Source organism: Rosa rugosa, chromosome 2, assembly GCF_958449725.1.
Source record: "Rosa rugosa chromosome 2, drRosRugo1.1, whole genome shotgun sequence".
NCBI lineage: Eukaryota > Viridiplantae > Streptophyta > Magnoliopsida > Rosales > Rosaceae > Rosa > Rosa rugosa.
In genome coordinates this window covers 20,676,083-20,697,191 of record NC_084821.1, presented here as the reverse complement: position 1 = coordinate 20,697,191, position 21,109 = coordinate 20,676,083, and the positions used below count along the sequence as shown (strand labels likewise).

Here is a 21,109-nt window from a genome sequence, read left to right as displayed (position 1 = left end):
TAGCAGAGCTCCTTACATATGATGTTCATGGTCATATCATGGAATACTAACTCCAAAATTCTCCACATGTGCTATAGCCTATAGGGCTTATTGCCCATTTTAACCCGGAACATGTCGAAAATTGAGAACATATCAGCTTAACATGACAGTCAGGTGGTCAGTGTTGCATGGTTCACTTCTCAGATCAATAGGTCAAGCGAAATTCTTAGGTCTTGCAGAATGGTTAATCAGCTTGGGCATTTCATATATTTTAGTGAGTATTGAATAATTTCTCCTGAAGTTCAGATAAAACCATTGCTTATTTGAAGTGTTTTATGTACTTAACAGCAAATACTTCTGAGATCCTTAATCCGATTTTCATGCTAAAGATGCATCCGCTGATCAATACTCATCCCATTCCTCGCTATAGATTAGCCCTGATATAAACGTGATCACAAATCATGAAAGGTTGTTTCATGCATCCTCACAACTTTCATATGAAAATACGTTTCTGTACGTGATAATCTATAAGCTTTAATTTAGGCTATCATTTGTTTTTCTTTTTTACTCTAATTCCGTTGTCATGTATGTCTTCAGATTTTATTTTATTTTTTATTTTTTAAGGAGAATAAATTGTGGTTAGTTATTCTTTCAAGTTCGGTACGTAATTAATCGATTAGAAAATATATAGTTGCCCTGTGCACATCCATTTCCACACTTTGAGCTTAGCATGTGTTTTGTTTGTTGAGAACTTAGGTAAACTAACATGCTGCGAAGACTTTGAAGTAGTTGGTTTGAATGGTAGATGGGGCGATGGGGGAGTAGAATTGAAGATATATGCACGATCCATTTAATTACTAACCATATATCTACAATCTCATTACCTTAGTTACATCACTAGTCCCATCACCAGACATTACTGATGCCGGAGCTGGATCCACCGCCTCCTGGCACACCGCTGCTGGCCCCGGCTCCTCCCTACCATCGAGGAGGATGCTTGGAACTATGGTAAGACTTCTTCACTTCAATTATTCAGTCTTGTTTCTGAGTTTACATGAAACCATGAAAAACTAGATTATGTACTGAACTTGGATTATTTTGCTTCAAATTAAATTTCTGCAGCTTGTGGCTTCTGTGCTGCTGTGGACTATTTAGTTGCTGCTGCCCTCCACTCTTTGAGTCTGGGCCACCCCCACCTTAGCTATGGTGCTGCATTTTCTATTTAGCTGACTTTTGTATGGGTTAAACATTGTGTGAGTGATGAGAGGTAGCTAGAAATGATCCAATATAAATCTCTGATCTCAGTATTCCAGTAGTTTTTTATTTTTTTTGCAACTCAGTATTCCAGTTTGGTTAGTTGGTCTCTGATGTTAACCCATTTATAGGCGTTTGTTCCTCAGCTCTACTTTTTTATGTATTTTGATTGGTACTTTGTACATTGATTTATAGTTCTTTCTCAATTCTGTTGTCTTTATATTGTAATGCCCATGGAATTGCAGACAGTTCCTGTGATTTTCTTTCTTTTCTTCCCTTTTTCTATACAGAAATGACATGTTGAATGGGAACATCAGCACACTTCCAGAGATGGCTAATTTAGTGTATCTAAAGTCTTTTGTTGTATAAGTCGAAAGATCTTGTCGTTTTTTGGACAATTGATATGGGTGGCAAAATTGTTTTGGACAATTGGTAGCATTTGGTTGGATGGAAGGCAATGGACATTAGTATTGCTATTTCATTATTTGGTTTGCATGTAGTTTCGGGGTTATGAAGTTTACATAGATTTTAAGTTTTTTTTTTATTAGTATGTTGGTGAGTTATGGCCAGTTAGTTATTTGAAATTACTAAAGTCATGAAGGTCACGAGTTCCATAATGAGCGAGGTGGAAATATTTATTTCAAACCTTATTCGTATCTCCTTCAAAAGCTTGACGGACAATCGGAGGTACTAAAATTATGTTAACTAAATTAAGTATGTCTTTGCCTCATGTCCTAAGCTTTTTCATCAAAAGCTACACACAAAAAGAAAATGAAAATTCATGTTGATTTCTCCTCCGAAAACTCACATATCACGTGAATTATATACCGAACAAGTTTAGCAAAGAGTGCTAACCACGGACGGGTAGTAAATATGATGATGTCCAAAGAATGCTCGTATGGGTTTGGTTTTGAAACTCCGTCATATTACACTGTCTATCTGTTAGTGTCTACTAGCCATCTCCTAAATATCACAAGGTTCTTCAAGAGGCCCAAGTTTTGAGCTCGAGTTTGAGAAGGGACTTGACTAGTTTTTGGGTACAACCTTGACAAGTACATTCTCGTAAATAAAACATTTTTTTAATTTTCAAAAGCATTTTTAGGCCGCTCTCAGAAGTAGTCTAAAAAATAATCTTAGTTTATCATAGTGTAGCAGTTCACTTCATGGGGTTTGAGGGCTTGAGAGATTCCGACAATTGTTGAATTTGTAATTCAAGTACATTACTACATCGGGGTTAGAGTACTATATTCCAACTTCTTTTTGTCATTTTAGTCGAGTGATTAGCTGAAATTTTGAGAAATAATGTATAATAATTAAAACAGTTGAAAATATATTACCAACCATAAAATTACCATTTATCTTTTCCATTCACACGGGCCTTCACTTATCATTTAGTTTTCTAACTCATGCCTTTATTGGTTGGCAAATACTTAGGTGGGGGTTTTCCCACCACGTGTCCCTATGGCAGCCCAATCAGGAGGAAGAAATTTTTTTTGTCTTTTCCGAAAACACCCCTGCTCCTTAAATATACAATACCCAAAACACCCCCATGTTGGGAGGTGATTGGTCTGCCGTAGGGACACGTGGTGCGGGTGCCCCACGCAAGTTTCTCTCTTATTGGTTTAACCCTTCGTAATGGTCCAAATAGACTAATTGAGGGATTTTATTACAAGGAGGAAAAAAAAAATAGAAACAGCAAGAACCACTTTATCATTAAGTTTAGTTCATTCTTATTATTATTCTCACCTTCTCAGCTGTCACCGACATTCGCAGATACAACAACCATAAGTTGTTGATGGATTAAGTAAACATACTACACTTAAAAGGCGGGGACGTCCGATTGGACATGTACACTCGCAATCTTCCTTTCTCTTACACGGTTGACACCCTACGTCTGAAATAGGACTTGGATTAGGACTAGAAGTCTCAGTCATCTCTGCATCATACAAAAGAATAATTCTGTTTTTTAGTATGCTATGAAGTATGTAAGAACCATCCATCTTGCATTTTTAAAGTGTAAAAAATCTCTTATCAATTTGCAAAACTTAGCACTTAGCTTAACATATATTTGTCTGCTTATCAACTACATATACATTGTTGAAATGTAGGTGATAAGTCTTATATATGCTCAAAAAAGAAAAAAGAAAAAAAAAAAGCTACTAGTTTTACAACTTTATAAACATGCGATGGTTCACAAAAGAAAGAGAGAGTTTACCGATGCATTGAGCAAAGAGAACAAGGGAAAGAAAAAAGACAATGGGAATAGATAACTTGGATATTGCCATGATTCTCGACAAACTAATCCAACAAGACAATGATTTTTATATAATGTTTGACAAAAGTGACTGAGAATATGCATATTGACGGTGATGATGGTATTAAAGATCAATGATAATGAAGGTAATAAAGACCTGCAATTATATCTGACAAAACAGTTTTTTCTTATTAGATTCATTAATTTCGTTTATTTATCATGTTGACTTGACTGTTAAAATTGAAGTACTAGTTTTTTCAGTCGAAAGGAAAATTTAATTAAAGGATAACTGTTAAAATTCATTAGGATCATTTAAGAAATGAATAATGCTAGGTGAATTAGCTTTTTTAGCATTACAATAATGAAGGCAATAAAGACCAACAATCATACCTGACAAAACAGTTCTTCGTATCAAATTCATTTGTTTATTTGTCATGTTGACTTGACTATTAAAATCGAAGTATTAAATTTCTTGTTAACTATTAAAATCTAGGAAAAATTTCGCAAACCGTACACTAAGTAAAGGCCATTAATAATTCTTATACATAAAGTTTCAAACCAAATATTTCGGTACACGAAATCTGAAACTCGACCCACTATCAGTACACGACGTCAATTTTTGACACCAAAATATCCATTATGCCCTCAGTTCTTTTTTTTTTTAATAAATTTTTTTTTCTGTTATTTTTTTTTTTCCTTCATTTTTATCTCTTTCTTTCTTTTCACATGACTAAATATTGGCTGAGTTACAAATATAAGCTGTAGGACCATAAATCTCACCAATTGGAGGGCAAGGGCGGCGTTGGAAGCGAGGGAGTGAGCTCGGAAGAAGGAAGAAGAAAGAGATAAAAACGAAGGAAAAAAAATAACATAAAAAATTTTTTATTAAAAAAAAAAAGAACTGAGGCCATAATGGACATTTTGGTGTCAAAAATTGACGTCGTGTACTGATAATGGGTCGAGTTTCAGATTTCGTGTACCAAAATGTTTGGTTTGGAACTTTATGTATAAGAATTATTAGTGGCTTTTACTTGGTGTACTGTTTGCGAAATTTTCCCTAAAATCTATTACAATCATTTAAGAAAGGAATAATGCATGAGGTGGTAGCGTGGTTGATGCCGGCATTTGAGGATCGGCGGAGGTGTTAACCGCGACCGAGATAGATGCATGAGATGGGGTGCCCATATCAATTTGGAGACTCAACTCCAATTGGGAGCCCAATTGTAACGCCCCAAACTGCACCTCACCAGCTTAAGCACGTCACAGTGCCGCGAATCTCTAAAACATAAACCGAACGCTCGATTTACATTCTAAAGACCTCTAGACATTTTATTTGAATTTTTTTTTGTAGAAACACAGCGGAAGCTACAAATACTTTTGAGGTGAAAAACTTGAATTTGTTAAAACCTATCTCATCCGTCCAAAACTTGGATAAAAGCTAGCATGAGGTACGAATCCCTATGAAAAGAATTCAACTCATTTTGACACGAGACTAGATTTCAACAAGTCCTGAAACACGAAGATCGCGAAGTAGAATTCAGATTGGAAACCAAACAAAGATTTACCGAACTTGTTCCGCACACCCAGCTCCGTCCGCTACTGTCCGATCACCAGTGCACAGTACCTGCATCCATACTGTTGTAGGGGTGAGCTTTCGTCCTCGCTGCTCAACAGGAACTCTAGCTCGACTAGGTTTGAAAATCAATAGACCAGTATTGGGAGCGCTCCAGTATGAAACATACTTAAACCAAATATTTTAAAGAACGACAAACTTTATAAGAATGCTTTTTAACTCGAAAATCGATGCATGATACAAAATTGAATACGCGCGCTGAATCTTACCAGATGGCCGGTCCCATAGACCCACTACACGACCTTACCTCAATTTACTTCATCATCAGGTAAGCGTAGCGAGAGCGTCCGCTACCTAGCTACGCACACGTACCGAGCCCGTCATTACGATCGGAATACCCGGACGACCGGCGTAACTAACCCTCCGAAGGTTTTGGGGATCGAACCCAAGGAAGTCAGAGCCACCCTTCGCTCTCAAGCCATCACACATTTCTCACGATTTGGTTAGTATGCATCGCATTTGAACTTAACCAAACCATATTACTTAACATGCATCACATTAATAAAAATATAAAAGAAAATCACCAACCGAGGAGAGTCCTAAATCCCTACCTGGATTCTGATGCTTTCTCTCACGTACTCCGAGAGTTACGAACCTTCTGTTCCTCGGGTAACTGGAGTCCTAGATTCTGACATTTCGATAGTTAATAACTTTTGAACAGTTAAACGAAATCTCGACGATTAATATATCGTTCAAACCAACTTTTCCTGGTTTGACCAGGAGTTGACCAAGGGTTGACCACTTTGACCATTTGACCGTTTGATCATGTTTGACCAATCGAGGTAGACTCGATAATTACCTAAATTATCGAACATTGACTTGAAGTTACGTTATCGACCAAACATATATTGAGTGCACCCGATTACTAAGGCCACCCAATACATGTATAAACATTAATTTCTTTCCTTACTTATTATCAAACCACGAAATACACAAGCAAACCAATAACAACTTCACTAACGAAAGATCTAGAATTTACTTAACCGTTTTGCCGCATAGTAATTCCACGGAATTTACTATGGACACCCAAGCCTTATAGCTTCACCATATTTTTGATTTTTCCACAACCAATTCATAAATTCTAAACTGCTATCACCTAAATAACAACAACCACAATCAAACATGATAGTCATAATCCATCCACATCGACACACAACCCATTCTGCACATGCAATCGAGCTTATACACATTCAAACAACCAACTATCCATTTCAAGGCCACAACAACAGGTTATCCACTCATTTTCAAACCCAACCTTGAACAACCAAACTTAGAACAAGCGTAAAACAATCTCAGCCAAACGACCCATTCAGTTCATCTAACCTCCAAGTATCATACCAAGATCAAAACTTGGTTCGAGAGTTGAAATATACCTTCAAAAGCTACTTCGAGCAAGCTCGATTGAACAGGGATGATGACGAACTGGGAATCCAACACCAGCTAGCAGTTCTTTGGAATTTAGCTTCAGTTTAGAACAACAAGCATCAACAGGTGGAGACGAGATGAAGAGCGAACCAAGAGAGGCCAGAGAAGTCGCCTGCGTCGAAAGAACCGAGAGGAATCCAAAAACCCAATTCATCAGAACTCACTCCAATCCGAAAACTAAGTATCAAATCGTGCATATTATGACAAAGGGATGAATTTCCATACCGAATGCGCCTTGAATGGTGGCCGGAAACTTGCAGAAATCGCCGGCAAAAGCTTGGACCTTCACCGTCGGCTCTTCGTCCTTGTCAGGTGCATGGACGATCCAAGAGCATCAGGCTATAGGCGACGTAGAGGCGAAGAAGATGGTGGTCGTCCGTCGTCGATCGGTGGCCGGACAAAGTAGCGCCGGTCGGACCCTGTTGCCTGTTTCTGGGTTTCGTTTCGGGTCAGAGAGAGAACTCTGATTCTCTCCTCTCTCTCTCGATCCTTCTGGATCTCCCAACAGAGCACACATAGATATATAGACTTACCCAATTAAGGATGAACGGCTAGGATCAAGAGGTGGAGTCGGTGGATGGCTAGGATTGCGCCATCTGTTTCCTAATTTCTTAATTTAATTTCTAAAATTCCTCAACTTCGGAAAATAGTTAAAAAATAGTTCGGGTCACTGAAAAATTCTCCGAAAATTTCCACGAACTCGTCGTGACGTGTACTTCATTATCCAACTTCTAAATTGAGGATTTCACTTCACGAAATTTTCTGAAATTATTCTCGAGTACTTTAACTTTTATCGAAATCGATAAGTAAATTATCGAACTATTTCACTTAAGCTCGATAAATTTTTCCGGGGCTCACACCAATCCTGCTTGGGTGCAAAAATTGATTGGGCTATGGGTGTCTAAAACTAAAAAGAGTGATTTATGGACTTGCGCTCTTTTGTGAGCCAAGCCAATGACCTCAGGTTCTTTAGGATTTTGCATTTGAGATTCAGTAGGATTGATCCAGCCAATCTTCCTTCTGTTCTTTATGTTTGTAATGAGTCTATGTATTATGTTTATGTTTCAAAAGTTACCAGGGTTGCTTGCAATTAGTGAGCGATCAAGGTTAATGAGTGGACCTGTCCTATGTATCACCACAACTTCTTGATCTGTCTATAGATGACAGTAAAAAGGTATATAATGGCCATTCTGGCTTCAGTATCAATGAAATATGTGATTATTTCTTTAAAAAAAAAAAAAATGCAAACAATGTCCGACCTTTGACTCATTAGTAACTTCTGTATCTCTTGTTTAAAAAATATCACATTGGTACTTGATGTTCTTATCCCGACCCAACATAAGTACATGAAACCATTAACTCCGATAAAGCGTCAGACATGTGACATATATTGAAGGGTAATTTTGTCTTTTCATATTTAATTCTTTTTTTTTTTCTAAATTATAAGCTTGCTGAAATTTTTTCTTCTTCTTTTGCTGCCTTATATACTCTCCTCAACTGAGCTTAAAATCAGACGTTCTATCAGGGAATTCAAGCTTTGAATTTGGTGGTCATGTTTGTGCTTAAGTCACAAGATCACAAACAAATTCCTCTAGGCTTCGAATGCTCTGTGGAGCTTCATCTAAGTTTCTAGATGCTTGCTCTAATGCAGCAATGACACCTACCATGCTTGAAATTATCTGTGTTGCAGAAGAAATGACTTGCAAAGCATCCATTACTAAAATCATTATCTACAATGTTGGACAAGTATTTGTGACCAATTCAATACACATTCTCATAAAAGTATTCAAATTGATCTTTGGGATATTTGACTTCAGCCCCAATTGACCACTGAAATGGGATATTGGCATATATCAGAGAAACACCATATTGGATTCATCAAATGGAACCCTTGTCATTCTGAACATCAGCGAGCTATTATGAGGAGCTATACCCATTAGAACCTGGATTAATTTTGGTAATCCAGCTTGGGATATCAAACAAAATTCCAATGCAAATACTCAATTAACTCATTCGCAGATCTCTCGCTGACTTGTCGCTCAACCGCGGCATTTGGGACGGCGATATCGAAATGGGGGTTGCGCCGCCCGACGGTGGTTCGTCTCTAACTAGAGACTCTGATTCCAATGAATAGGTCGCTCCGACATTCAACTCCGGTCAAGAAAGAGCAAAGGTCAGCCTTTTCGGGCCAGTCTTTGCTTTTGATTCAAATTCCTAAAGACGACCGGAGATCCAGTAATGCTGACCGTTCCACGGCAGAGCTTAAATTGGATATCGGCTAGAGCAAGAATTCGACTTCGGTACATGAAACTTACGAGAGTTGTGCTGGCAATGTTAACAACTTTCTCAACCAATGTTAACAATTTTGTTTATTTCCAGTTTCTTAGTTTTGGAATTAAAGAAATGAATGATCAATTTGAAGAATTAGTTCTTTGCAATCCAGTAAAGGTAGAATAAAAGACTGAAAAAAGGTGTCAGTATAACTCTTTGTTGTGTATAACTTGGCTCAACTCTTTTATGCTGGTTTAAGAATTTAGCTCTTTCAAGTAAAGCTAGCTTTTGTCGTTTGTTAATTCTTTGAGCAACAGTTAGTTTTCTATGCACAGTCTCTTAAACATAAAGCATACCAATGCTACATCTTGGTGATGAAAGCTTTACAACAGAACAGATTATTGTAGCAAGAGAACATGCCTCTAATGTCTAGATTCTAGAAGTTGAAAGCAATTGGTATGCTTTGTAGGTGACTTTGTATTAAAATGTTGCAGAGAATGGGTTCTATTAGAATTTGCTTGTGTCCGTTCTGTGGGGATACCCTTATGTTTAGAACTGATAATATACATTCAGTGAATGAGCCGAAAATGAAATATTTTTGTCTATATAAGTTGATTTTCTGTAGTTATTCACTGTCAATCCTGTGCTGTTACGATATACAGTGAACGCCAGATGCAGCACATCTCAACACCAGACGCACCAACTGAGAGAATCTAATGTTTTTTGTAATATCCAACCATTTTTGTAACCAGTTTAGTTAGAATTTAGACTTATGAACTTTGATTTTTCGTTTGATGTCTACTGACCTGCGGCAAGTATATAAATCTGTAAGAACAGCAGATTTTGAAATATATAAATATAAATTTGTTAATAAATAGAAAGAATAAAATGTCTATTAGCCTTTGTTGCAATAAAATTATAAACCCCCTTTCTGTAGCAAGTTTTGATTTTGGGGAGGTAAGAAATTCCCCAAATTGACTGGGCCGGTTTTTGCAAATTTCTTTCGGGCCTGGACCGTGCACAATCTTAAGAAAGACAATTTTTTATTTATTTATGTTTTTTTTAAAAGGAAGCTAGTGCGGCTGTCCTGAAATCTTAATTAATGAAAAGTAATTTCTTTTTTTTTATAGAAAACATAATAATACATACATGAATGTCAAGCAATTTGTCAAGAAACAAGAGCACTATAGCATCAAAGTAAATCCCACATAAGAAAACAAAAATAAAAAAGTAAATCCTACATACCATTGTAAATAGTAAAACATTTCAGCTATTAAAAAGTTCTCAAGGCGTCTTTAATTATCTGCTCATAAATTCACATTACATCCATAAAGTTACATTAACTGAATCCTCTCTGGTGCAACCAGTCTATTTATCCAGAGAAGCATACAACAACTCCTTGGAAGCTTATTTCGTAGACCCAGTAAACATGCCTTCTTTCATGTGTCCACAAACCCACCCAGGAGGAGGAGTTGGAACATAGATCTTTCCTGATGATGATTTTGGAATATAAACAGTGTCATAGGGAATCAAATTCGGCACAACTGAACGCCTCTGGTCTCTGGCCAATTTATACTTGGCAGCAAGAACCTTGTCCTTCGGGCATTCATATGTGCCGTGCTGTTTCACGCTATTACAAATGGAACAATACTTGGGCTTAAGCACTGCTCTGCTCCCACCACAAGAGGTACAAACCCACTTATCCTCATTAAATTCATTACCACATCCGCAAATTATTTCATAGCCATGGTCAAAAGTTGCACCCTGTGGGATATGGTCGAAGTAAGGGCAATAACTAGGGTGGTGAACCTTATAACAAATACGACAAGGCCCATAAGGTGCGTAAGGGCAATAAGAATAAGGGGGGTGCTCCTTAGAACACTCATTGCAAGGCACTGCTTTGTCCATAGAAGCATCTCCACCAGCCACTGGTCCCCTGAACTTGGACCTGAAGTCGACAGGAGTATAGGTATAGGTGCCTGTTTGTTTTCAGTTCCGTTGTTAGATACCCATACGAGGAAGGAGCAAATTGAACGAAATTCTGAGAAGCAAATTTCATACCCGGAGAAGAGGCGCCGAGAGTCTCAAAGAAGATGGCTAGGTTTCTTACGCCTTTTGAAACAATTTCATCTCCCTGGCAGATCTCATTCACACAGCTTGCGTCGGGTCCAGCCATACCTAGGGTTCGATTCAATGAGAGCGTGAAAGAACAATTACAGGTTTCTTCCGCCTTTTATTTCGATAGATCGCAGTGGGTCGGGTCAAGTCACACGGTTGGGCCTGGTTTGTCAGAATTGTGGATCCATGGATTATAAGCTTTATGGGTCGTTGACCCAAGGATTACAAAAATATGTCAAGCTCTCCTAAACAATTAATTAACGAAATCTCTAGAATATGGTGCCTTACCGACCGCTAAAAACTCAAAAATATGGTTGTTTATTAGTTGGTTCGAATCGGTTAGGTATTTCCAATTTCAAAACCAAAGTTTTCGGTTTTGAAATTTGTTTCGAATCGGTTTCCGTTTTGAAATGGAGCTATCAATTACAAACCAAAATTTTCGGTGTTTAATCATATGTACCAAATTTGGTGTTTCGGTTTCCGGTATTACCAACTTTACAAATAATTCTTCGTAATATAATTTACAATGAACAATACCAGATTTTTCAATTTGTCATATGACATCAATAGTTTTACATATGACATCAAATCTTCACATCAAGAGACCATTATTGACCCTCTGCCTAGACAATAATATCCAACAGGCATGTAATTGCAGCAAGTAGTCACAGAATTTCTTGGCAATCAAACAGATTAACAACGCAACATATGCATCCATTTAATTAACACTTTTAAATCTTCTAAACATCAATCATTCGAGTGCAATCATTTACTGAATTGGCGATTTTGGAAAGCATGCACTGAGAGAGAGATGCGGAGAGAAGAGACAACTTTGAATTGGAGCTCCAGAGAAAAGTACGAGAGAGAGAGAGAGAGAGAGAGAGAGAGAGAGAGAGAGAGAGAGAGAGAGAGAGAGAGAGAGAGAGAGAGAGAGAGAGAGAGAGAGAGAGAGAGAGAGAGAGAGAGGTACATAGGGGTAGGGCTGTCAATTCCGACACGATCCGATAACATGACTCGAAACCCGCACGAAATAAAACGTGTTGAACCCACAGAATTAAAAAGCGGGTCAGCCATAGGTCAACCCGCTATGACCCATTTAATAAATGGGTCGGCCACGGGTCAACCCGCCAACACAAAGTGAACCCGTATAACCCGATTATACTATACTTCTGCTTGAAATTCTGGACGTTAGGAGTATTTGATCATAGGATTAGACAATTTGAAATATTTTGCTTTATAATTATTAAATTTAATTATTTATATTCTTCATCTTGTGGAGTTTTTAGTGAATTTAATCAATTTATGCATTTTTTTTTTAGTTAAATTGGTCGCATTGTTAACCCTTAAATGAGTCATTTTATCTAACACGACACGACCTATTTATTAAATGGGTTAAGTGGGTTGGAAACGGGTAACCCGTTTAATAAATAGGTTGGGTTTGAGTTTAAATTTTTGACACGATTATTAAATGGATTGGGTTTGAGTTTGTATCTTGAGACATGACAAACACCTTGACCCGACACGAACCCAACTCGACACGACCCATTGACAGCCCTACATAGGGGGGCTCTAGGTCAAAGTTGCAGCAGCCCACCGAGTTAGAAATTTCTTCTTTCTTCTTTGGTTTCTTTCACTTTGTTTAAGGCTTTTCATTTTCGTTGAAGAAATTAATCATATCCATTTAGTTTTTGTATTAATCATATCCATTTAGTTTTTGTATTTTGGGTAAGTAAGGATTAGGAAGACCCTGCATATGAGAGAGAGGGAGAGAGAGAAGGAAGTGGGAAAGCGGGATTCAAGAAGCACACACGAACAAGAGGGGGCCCACCAGCCGCTACTCATATATCACTGACCGTGGATGAAACTTGAGCATTTTGGTTATTTTCCATTAAAATTGAGAGTCAGGCTTGTATCATTTGGCTTTTGGGCCTGAGCTCCTGTCCTTATTTGTATAAATTTTTTTAAAAGTGAGTTTTCTGTGTTTACATCTTTGATCATGTGCTACTATGTAATTTTCTATTATTATATTGCCATGTGTCAATAATACATTTACAATTCTAACCTTCACACATGAATAACTAAATACTAATTAAAAAATACTAAACACCCATTTTTCAGTGCATTTTTCAAATCAAATAACACAAAGTTAAACTCAGCTCCTCTGTATCAACCAATCTTCCCACAAGATTTATATGACAATCCATAGCAGAAGTTCCAGCAGCTAGATTACTCTTCCCCGCTATGCTTATATAGGTTATTTAGCACTTTTTTGTCTTGAACATGAAATTGATGATTTACTCTGAAGTTAGTTTAGATTAGAAGTAAACCATATTGTTCATAGTGAGATGAGTATTGATAAAAGATGACATATAGGCATTTGATTGTTGTATTTTTAACATTGTACTTCTAAATTAATGTGAATTGATATGAGATGATCTACTCTTATTGTTAATGTTAATTGTTAATTGAGTTTCTAAATTTATTGTTAATTAATGAGATGAGATAGTCTGTTATTGTTAATTGTTGAAATGAGATGAGATGATCTACTGTTCTACTTCAAAGTGGTATACTTAGGCCCCGTTTGGGATTGCTTTGCTTTTAAAAAAAATTAGCTTTTGTTCAAAATTTTAGATTTTATCGTGTTTGATAAATAAATAAAAAGCAGCTTTAATTTAAAGTTATAGTTCACTGGCAGCAGATTTTAGAAGCAGCCCAGATGTTGCTTTTAGAAACTGCTGTGGATCAAAACACGCTCTGCAGTTGTTTTATGTACTGACAGCACTTTTAAAAATATTACTTACCAAACACAAAACTGTTTTAATTCACAGCTGATTATTCTCACAACACAGCAGCAGCAGTTTTTTTTTAAAAGTCGCAGCAATCCCAAACTAGCCCTTATTATCTACTGTTCTGCTTGAATTATGTGTTTTTCCTTCTTTTTTTTTTTTTTCTCTCCCATCTTTACTTGAAACTTGGAAGTAGAAGATCAAGGTTTTTATGACTTAAGAATTCCTTGCAGTTTGCATCGGCATAGGGTTGCAGGAAAGGCTGCAACTTTTACTAGCTTGGCTCTTTTTGTGTAATAAGGCTGAAATTGATACAACTTTTGGCCTAGATAAGATTAATGTCCTTTGCTTTGATAACCATATTTATCCAGAGTGCATCTGATCGATGCCTCTGTCCTGAGTTATGGAATGTAGATTTCTTTGACACAATTATGACACTAGGCAAATAGTTTCACAAATTATTTACTATCATGCTTTTCCATACCCATTGCATCTTATTGAGTTTACTATAAATGTGGTCGTACGACTTCTTCAAAGGTGGTTGATTATATTTTTGAATCTGGATTCTTTTTCTGTGCATAGTGATTACTTACTTCAGAGAACCTATTGGATTTGATTATGTTGGTTTTTGGATTAAATGGCTTTTGTATGATCATCCAGCCCTTTCAGTCTCTCTTGCTTTAGCTATCCCTAAATACAATGCCTCTTGGTTATATTTTTAAAGCATACTCATACCACTATATGTATTAGTATATGCATTAAATTTATGCATCAGTAAATGCGTAGACTGGATATGGTCAATTACAAAAGAATATATGCATTAGTATTCTTGCAGCTTATGCATTAGTATATACAAAAGGTACCACTATTTTCTGCGTATGATTAGCTGCCTTTTTTTTTTTTTCCATTGTTGTTGTTGCAAGTAGCTAAAGTTCTAATTTAACAAAAACTTATCAAGGGGTTATTGGGTTTTGATTTGGGGAGGAAGCTCTCAGATAGTCAGAGATGTTTGTATTCTTTGTGTGAATATTTGTTTGTTTTTCTTTTCTATCACACATGTTTTGAAAAAAAACGGTTGCATGATGTTTTTGAATAGATGGGTTCTTGGGTTAGTTTGATTAAGTGTGCCTTCTTTAAAAACAACAGAAGAATGTGTCAAGACTCAAGAGTAAAATGGTTCTGAGTTCTCTATATTTGGTTTGTTTTGTTCACAATTGTTTTGCTGTTTCTTTTTTCTTTATTTGTCTTTAGCTATTGAAAATTTGAATTGTTGTTCTTTGTGTAGTTGGAGCTCAAAAGTTGCATATATTCAAGAAGTCGTGAAGACCAGGTTTTGTAAACTCCTAGAGACAGAGGTATGGGAGTTTAGGGATTGTGTTCCAAGGTTGGTATTCTGTGTGTATATTGGAGATAAAATTGTTTCAGGGCTTTGGTCTATAAATGGAAGTTTAGAGTTTAATATTTAATGTATGTATATATTAATTGACATATCTTGGTTTCTATATGTTCTCTGTCAAAAAAGAAGTTCAAATATATTTTCTGCTCAAGAGTTTCAAACTAGGTATTGCTTAATTTATTTTTTTCGGGTATCGTTGGTAGATCTGGAATTATTCTTCGAAATTGGTGTGGAAAAGTGCTAACTTGAAGATTATAGTCTCTGAAATTTGTTTACTTGGTTCTTGGGGCAGCTGCTACAACATTTCTATTCATTTACTATTATTCCCTGCTCCCTGCAATACTTGATGTTGTGATAGAATGCTTTAATAGAATATTATGGTAAATTGCAATAATTAAACTCAAACAATTTTAGAGAGACGAAATTTTGTCTCTTATATTATCACTTTGATTAGGAATCAAGTCCTTTTCATTCATGTGTCATTAACATAAATTATTACCAACAACAAATTCCGCAGCAAAGCGCGGGTACCATTGCTAGTATATACATATAAGTTGAGCGCGTGTGAACAGTGAACCTTACGAACAGTGGAATTCCAATTCTGCACTCACCTAAATGTTGGGCATTGCTTCATTCTTTCTTTCCGCAAGACTTCAGTTTCATCTAGAGAGACCCAGAGAACACTCAGAACAGTGAGTGAAAGAAAAAGATAGAGTTGACAGTGATTTCAATCTGGAGTTGAAATGGGGTTGTAATAGTTCTTGGTTTTTACTGCAGAATTTCAAAGGGGGTTTTGTTTCATTTCAATTGGGTTTGACCCTTTAGCATAATTGATGGTTCTTATTGTTGTAGGTTACAGAAGATGGGTGCTTTAGATAATTAGATGTGAAAAAGGTGGCTGATGATCACCAGAGGTGGCTTCTCATTACTTGCAATTAGGCCTGGCAACATGCCGGTATAGTGCGGGTACCGTGCGGGTTCTTAACGGGCCGACCCAATAAGAACCCGTTAGCTTCACGGGTTTCGCGGGCTAAACCTGACGGGTTTGCGGGTTATCCGTTGGAACCCGTTAAGATCCGTAAACATTTTTTTTGTTTTTACTTTTTATCAAAGCAACTAGAACTAGTCAAGACTTATGTATATAATTTTTTTGACAACAACATTACTATATCACAAGGCACTGCAAGTAGCTTTTTTGACATTGAAAGACAATTAAGTTGCCTATAAGAACGAAACAAGAATATACAATTAATTACCATTCAAACAGAAAAGGGAGATTTCAACATTCAAAAGATAACTATTGGCTCTGCAATAACTATTTGTCATAGTCAAAGTAGTATTAGATCTGAAGCCATAGTCATAAGGTGCTATATATAAAGCAGTCCTCCAAGAAGATTACTAATTCAAAGTGTAAGATCTACTACATACATACACACGCGAGAGTAGACCACAACATCGTGTATTTTTACAATTAATGCCTCATTTGGTAATGCTTGCTAGAATAAGATAAAGTTTGAGAGTAAATCAAATTTAAAAAAAATTAAAAATCCTAAAAGTTTGCTAGAAATGGGTTTTTGGAAGGGTTTTGAGTTAACGGGTTCCAACGGGTTTAGCACGCAAAACCCGTTAATTTGCGGGTTTTTTGCGTGCGGGCTTTTTTTAGCCCGGATTAATAAACGGGCGGGTTTGTACGGATTTTTAGCTTGCGGGTTTGAGGGTTACGGGTTTAAATGTCAGGCCTACTTGCAATTGGCTACATGGTGTGCTTTTCATGTATTGGCTAAATGTTGAGCCTTTTGGTTATTGGATATCTGGATATCGGTTGGAGCAAGAATTCGACTTCGGTACATGAAAACTTGCGAGAGTTGTGCTGGCAATGTTAACAACTTTCTCAACCGATGTTAACAATTTTGTTTATTTCCAGTTTCTTGGTTTTGGAATTAAAGAATTCAAGGCTCACTTTGAAGAACTTAGTTCTTTGCAATCCAGTAAAGGTAGAATAAGAGACTGAAAAACAGGTGTCAGTATAACTCTTTGTTGTGTATAACTTAGCTCAACTCTTTTATGCTGGTTTCAGAATTTAGCTTTTTCAAGTAAAGCTAGCTTATGTCGTTCGTTAATTCTTTAACAGTTAGTTTTCTATACAGAGTCTCTTAAACATTTACATGTTGGTGATGAAAGCATGACAACAGAAACAGATTATTGTAGCAAGAGAACATGCCTCTAATGTATGGATTCTGGAAGTTGAAAGCAATTGGTATGCTCTGTAGGTGACTCTGTATTACAATGTAGCAGAGAATGGGATTCTATTAGAATTTGCTAGTGCCTGCTGTGTGGGGATACCCTTATGTTTAGAACTGATAATGTACTTTTAGCGAATGAGCCGAAAATGACTGTTTTTGTCTTATAAGTTGATTTTCCGTGGTTATTCACTATTAATCGTATGCTGCTTTGATATACAGTGAATGCCAGATGCAGCCCATCTAATCACCAGACGAACCAACTGAGAGAATCTAATGTATTTTATCATATCCAACCATTTTTGTAACCAGTTTAGTTAGAATTTCAATTTATGAACTTTGATTGGTCTACTGACCAGCTGCAAGTACATAAATCTGGTAAGAACACCAGATTTTGAAATATATAAATATACAATTGTTAATAAATGGAAACAATAAAATGCCTATTAGCCTTTGTTGCAACAATTCTATAAACCCCTGTGTAGTAGAAAATTTTTATTTTGGGGAGAGACGAAATTCCCCAAATCCACTAGGCCAGTTTTTGCTAATTTCTTTCGACAACCTTGAAAAATAACAGTTTCTTTTTTTTTATAGAAAACATAATAATACATACATGAATGTCAAGCAATTTGTCCGGAAACAAGAGCATTATAGCACCAAAGTAAATCCACATAAGAAAACAAAAACAAAAAAGTAAATCCTACATACCATTGTAAATAGATAAAAATTTCAGCTATTAAAAAGTTCTCAAGGCGTTATCTGCTCATAAAGTCACATTAACCTCATAAAGTTACATTAACTGGATCCTCTCCGGTGCAACCTGTCTATTTATCCAGAGAAGCAAACAACAACTCGTTGAAAGCTTACCTTGTAGACCCAGTAAGGCCATCTCCAACCCAAATGGCTAAAAATAGCCCTGAGCTAAATTTTAGCCCTAAATTCTATATTATTCATTGATCTGACATCAACCGTCTCCAACCCATCAAGGCTAAATTATAGCCCTAAAATATATTTTAACATTTTAGATTGGTTAGATATATATATATGTGCTTATTTTTTAAAGTCAATTGACTTATAGTAATTGAAATAATTTATATGATAAAAAATATTTTTTAAAATAATTTTTTCTTTGAAAAAATACTCACTTGATCTTCAAGATTGCCTCCACTTTGGTTCCTCCTCTCGGCACGTTTGATGCAAGAGTGTCATTTGTTCATTTGAGGAAAAATGTGTTTTTGCCACCGAGATTTGCAACTCTCCCACGTCCTTTGTACCAAAATAGTATTTTGGATCTCCATGAATTTTTGTTGGACTTGGACCCAAAGACCATCTTCCGATTGACTTGTACCATTGACGGAATTTTGGGATACTTTCACGAAAGCAACGGTGAGTGCTTCATCTTCCAACGGTGACCAATTCACACTTCTTTTCGACGAACTAGCCATTTTCGATAAAAGTAAAATAAATGAGAGATTAAGAATAGGGAGAAAATAAAAGATTTAGAATAGAAAGATATATATGAGGAAGTAGAAGGAAGATGTGAAAAAGAATGTTAAAGTCATATGTATTTATAGTATAAAAGTTATTAAAAAAAAAAAAAAAAATCAACGGTTCACTGACGTCAGCAACTAGTCGTTGCTGACGTCATGCTCCCGTCAACATCAATTGCGGCCCGTGGGCCACCACCAATCTGATTCATTTTTTTAAAAGGACAAAGTGCTACTCAAAGTGCTATATTTAGCACTACAACCTCATCTTCGGCCCTCTATTTTGGCCTTTTGGCCCTTAGGTTGTTGGGTTGGAGTCCAAATGGGCTAAAATTTAGCCCTTTAGCACTTTAAGATCATGGGTTGGAGATGGCCTTAAGCTTGCCTTCTTTCATGTGTCCACAAACCCACCCAGGAGGAGGAGTTGGAACATAGATCTTTTCTGATGATGATTTTGGAATACAAACAGTGTTATAGGGAATCCTATTCGGCACAACTGAACGTCTCTTGTCTCTGGCCAATTTATACTTGGCAGCAAGAACCTTGTCCTTCGGGCATTCATATGCGCCATGCTGACTCACGCTATTACAAATTTTACAACACTTGACCTTAAGCACTGCTCTGCTCCCACCACAAGAGGTACAAACCCACTTACCCTCATTAAATTCATTACCACATGCACAAATTATTTCATAGCCATGGTGAAAAGTTGCACCCTGTGGGACATGGTCGAAGTAAGGGCAATAACTAAGGTGGTGAACCTTATAACAAATATGACAAGGAGCGTAAGGGCAATAAGAATAAGGAGGGTGCTCCTTAGAACACTCATTGCAAGGCACTGCTTTGTCCATTGAAGGGCCTCCACCAGCCACTGGTCCTCTGAACTTGGAACTGAAGTCGACAGGAGTATAGGTATAGGTGCCTGCTTGTTTGCAGTTCTGATGTTAGATACCCATAAAAGATAAGACAATAAGAATCTATGGTAGTCACAGCTGAATTCCCTTTTCACCAGAAACATAAACGCTTGTATAGCTTTGTGAAACATTATACCAATTAATTAAGTACTGGGATATCACTTTAAATCTAGCTTTACCAAACGTTACATAAATACTGGGAACTCATTCGAGAATAGGTATGTAAAAGATTAAGCCAATTACACAAACACCAGGATATAATAGGAGCTAAAAAGCACATAGTAGAGAAAGCAATCTCAAAGTTATTAACCAAAACAAAAGTAGAATTCAATAGTAAAAGCTTAATGGGGGGAAGAAAAAAAGGTAAAAAGGAAGCAGGGTTTTCTTCTATGATCCACACAGGGAGAAACAAAAAAGACAAATTTCAGATCTCTCTCAAAAACTAACAAAAATACAATATAGCGGCAATATTTTCACAATGATTAATATTATTTTAACACAGGGAACAACTTAAGCAGAAAACCCCAATACCTAAGGCAAAACCTGAACCAGCGGATCCTCCGCAACCTTTTCGATTGCTGGTTTTAGAACTAGGTGCCCGGGCCCTGGAACTGAACTGTTTCCTTGTATCTGGCAAGAAATTCCAGATTAGTACAAGGAAGCTTAGTGAGCAACAAGAACTTTAGGATCTGTCTCAAAAGATTTTGAAAGTAACAGATATTTTCACAATTATTAATCTTATTATTAACAAAAACCACGAAATAGGGAAGACAACGATTTTTCCCATGAAGACAAGTCTTAACAAACAGTTGAAAAATTCAAAACCATACGAGGAAGGAGCAAACGAACTCAAAAATAAAAAATAAAGGATAGAATATATCTTCTTTCAAATCAAAGAAAAATTAATGAACGAAATTCTGAGAAGCAAATTTCATACCCGGAGAAGAGGCGCCGAGAGTCTCAAAGAATATGGCTAGGTTTCTTACGCCTTTTGAAACAGTTTCATCTCCCTGGCAGATCTCATCCACACAGCTTGCGTCGGGTCCAGCCATACCTAGGGTTCGATTCAATTAGAGCGTGAAAGAACAATGATGGGTTTCTTCCGCCTTTTATTTCGATAGATCGCAGTTTGGGTCGGGTCAAGTCACATGGTTTGGCCTGGTTTGTCATAAGGATTTTGAATTGTGGATCCATGGATTATAAGCTTTATGGGTCGTTGACACACGATGACAAAAATATGTCAAGTTCTCCTAAACAATTAATTAATCTCTAGAATATGGTGCCTTATCGAACGTTAAAAATTTAAAAATAAAGTTGTCATTCGGTCGGTTCGAATCAGTTATACATGTTTT

General features: G+C 36.7%; 1 protein-coding gene and 2 long non-coding RNA genes across 6 annotated transcripts; 1 reads left to right on the top strand and 2 right to left on the bottom strand.

The window, feature by feature from the left end:
* The first annotated feature begins 519 nt into the window (after positions 1 to 519).
* LOC133732732 (uncharacterized) lies at positions 520 to 1,500 on the top strand. Its single transcript, XR_009857297.1, has 2 exons — positions 520 to 987; positions 1,102 to 1,500. It is a non-coding gene; the product is annotated as an uncharacterized LOC133732732 (long non-coding RNA).
* A 1,423-nt stretch (positions 1,501 to 2,923) lies between these two features.
* On the bottom strand, positions 2,924 to 7,718 carry LOC133728385 (uncharacterized). 2 transcript variants are annotated; one of them, XR_009855830.1, is made up of 4 exons: positions 6,771 to 7,718; positions 6,494 to 6,657; positions 5,053 to 5,741; positions 2,924 to 3,169 (listed from the first exon to the last, which is right to left on the bottom strand). It is a non-coding gene; the product is annotated as an uncharacterized LOC133728385 (long non-coding RNA). The 2 variants fall into 2 exon arrangements; XR_009855829.1 differs by having other exon boundaries at positions 5,672 to 5,741; positions 6,771 to 7,242.
* Positions 7,719 to 10,087: 2,369 nt separating this feature from the next.
* Positions 10,088 to 20,850, bottom strand: LOC133732480 (uncharacterized). 3 transcript variants are annotated; one of them, XM_062160040.1, is made up of 3 exons: positions 20,695 to 20,850; positions 20,289 to 20,387; positions 10,088 to 10,795 (listed from the first exon to the last, which is right to left on the bottom strand). In XM_062160040.1, the coding sequence occupies exons 1-3, from the start codon at positions 20,807 to 20,809 to the stop codon at positions 10,224 to 10,226; spliced, it is 786 nt and encodes a 261-aa protein (XP_062016024.1). In that variant the 5' UTR covers positions 20,810 to 20,850; the 3' UTR covers positions 10,088 to 10,223. The 3 variants fall into 3 exon arrangements, with proteins under 3 accessions (XP_062016024.1, XP_062016025.1, XP_062016026.1); XM_062160041.1 differs by lacking the exon at positions 10,088 to 10,795 and adding an exon at positions 19,109 to 19,765; XM_062160042.1 differs by lacking the exon at positions 10,088 to 10,795 and adding an exon at positions 19,112 to 19,765 and having other exon boundaries at positions 20,301 to 20,387.
* Between the last annotated feature and the right edge of the window lie 259 nt (positions 20,851 to 21,109).

What these genes read in the sequence shown, in the direction of transcription:
- LOC133732480 (XM_062160040.1), bottom strand. Translation starts at nt 20,809, where the DNA reads ATGGCTGGACCCGACGCAAGCTGTGTGGATGAGATCTGCCAGGGAGAT. An exon ending in TCTCGGCGCCTCTTCTCCGG is followed by an intron (nt 20,388 to 20,694) that starts GTATGAAATTTG and finishes ATTTCTTGCCAG; the next exon opens with ATACAAGGAAACAGTTCAGT. An exon ending in TGGTTCAGGTTTTGCCTTAG is followed by an intron (nt 10,796 to 20,288) that starts GTATTGGGGTTT and finishes GAAAACAAACAG; the next exon opens with GCACCTATACCTATACTCCT.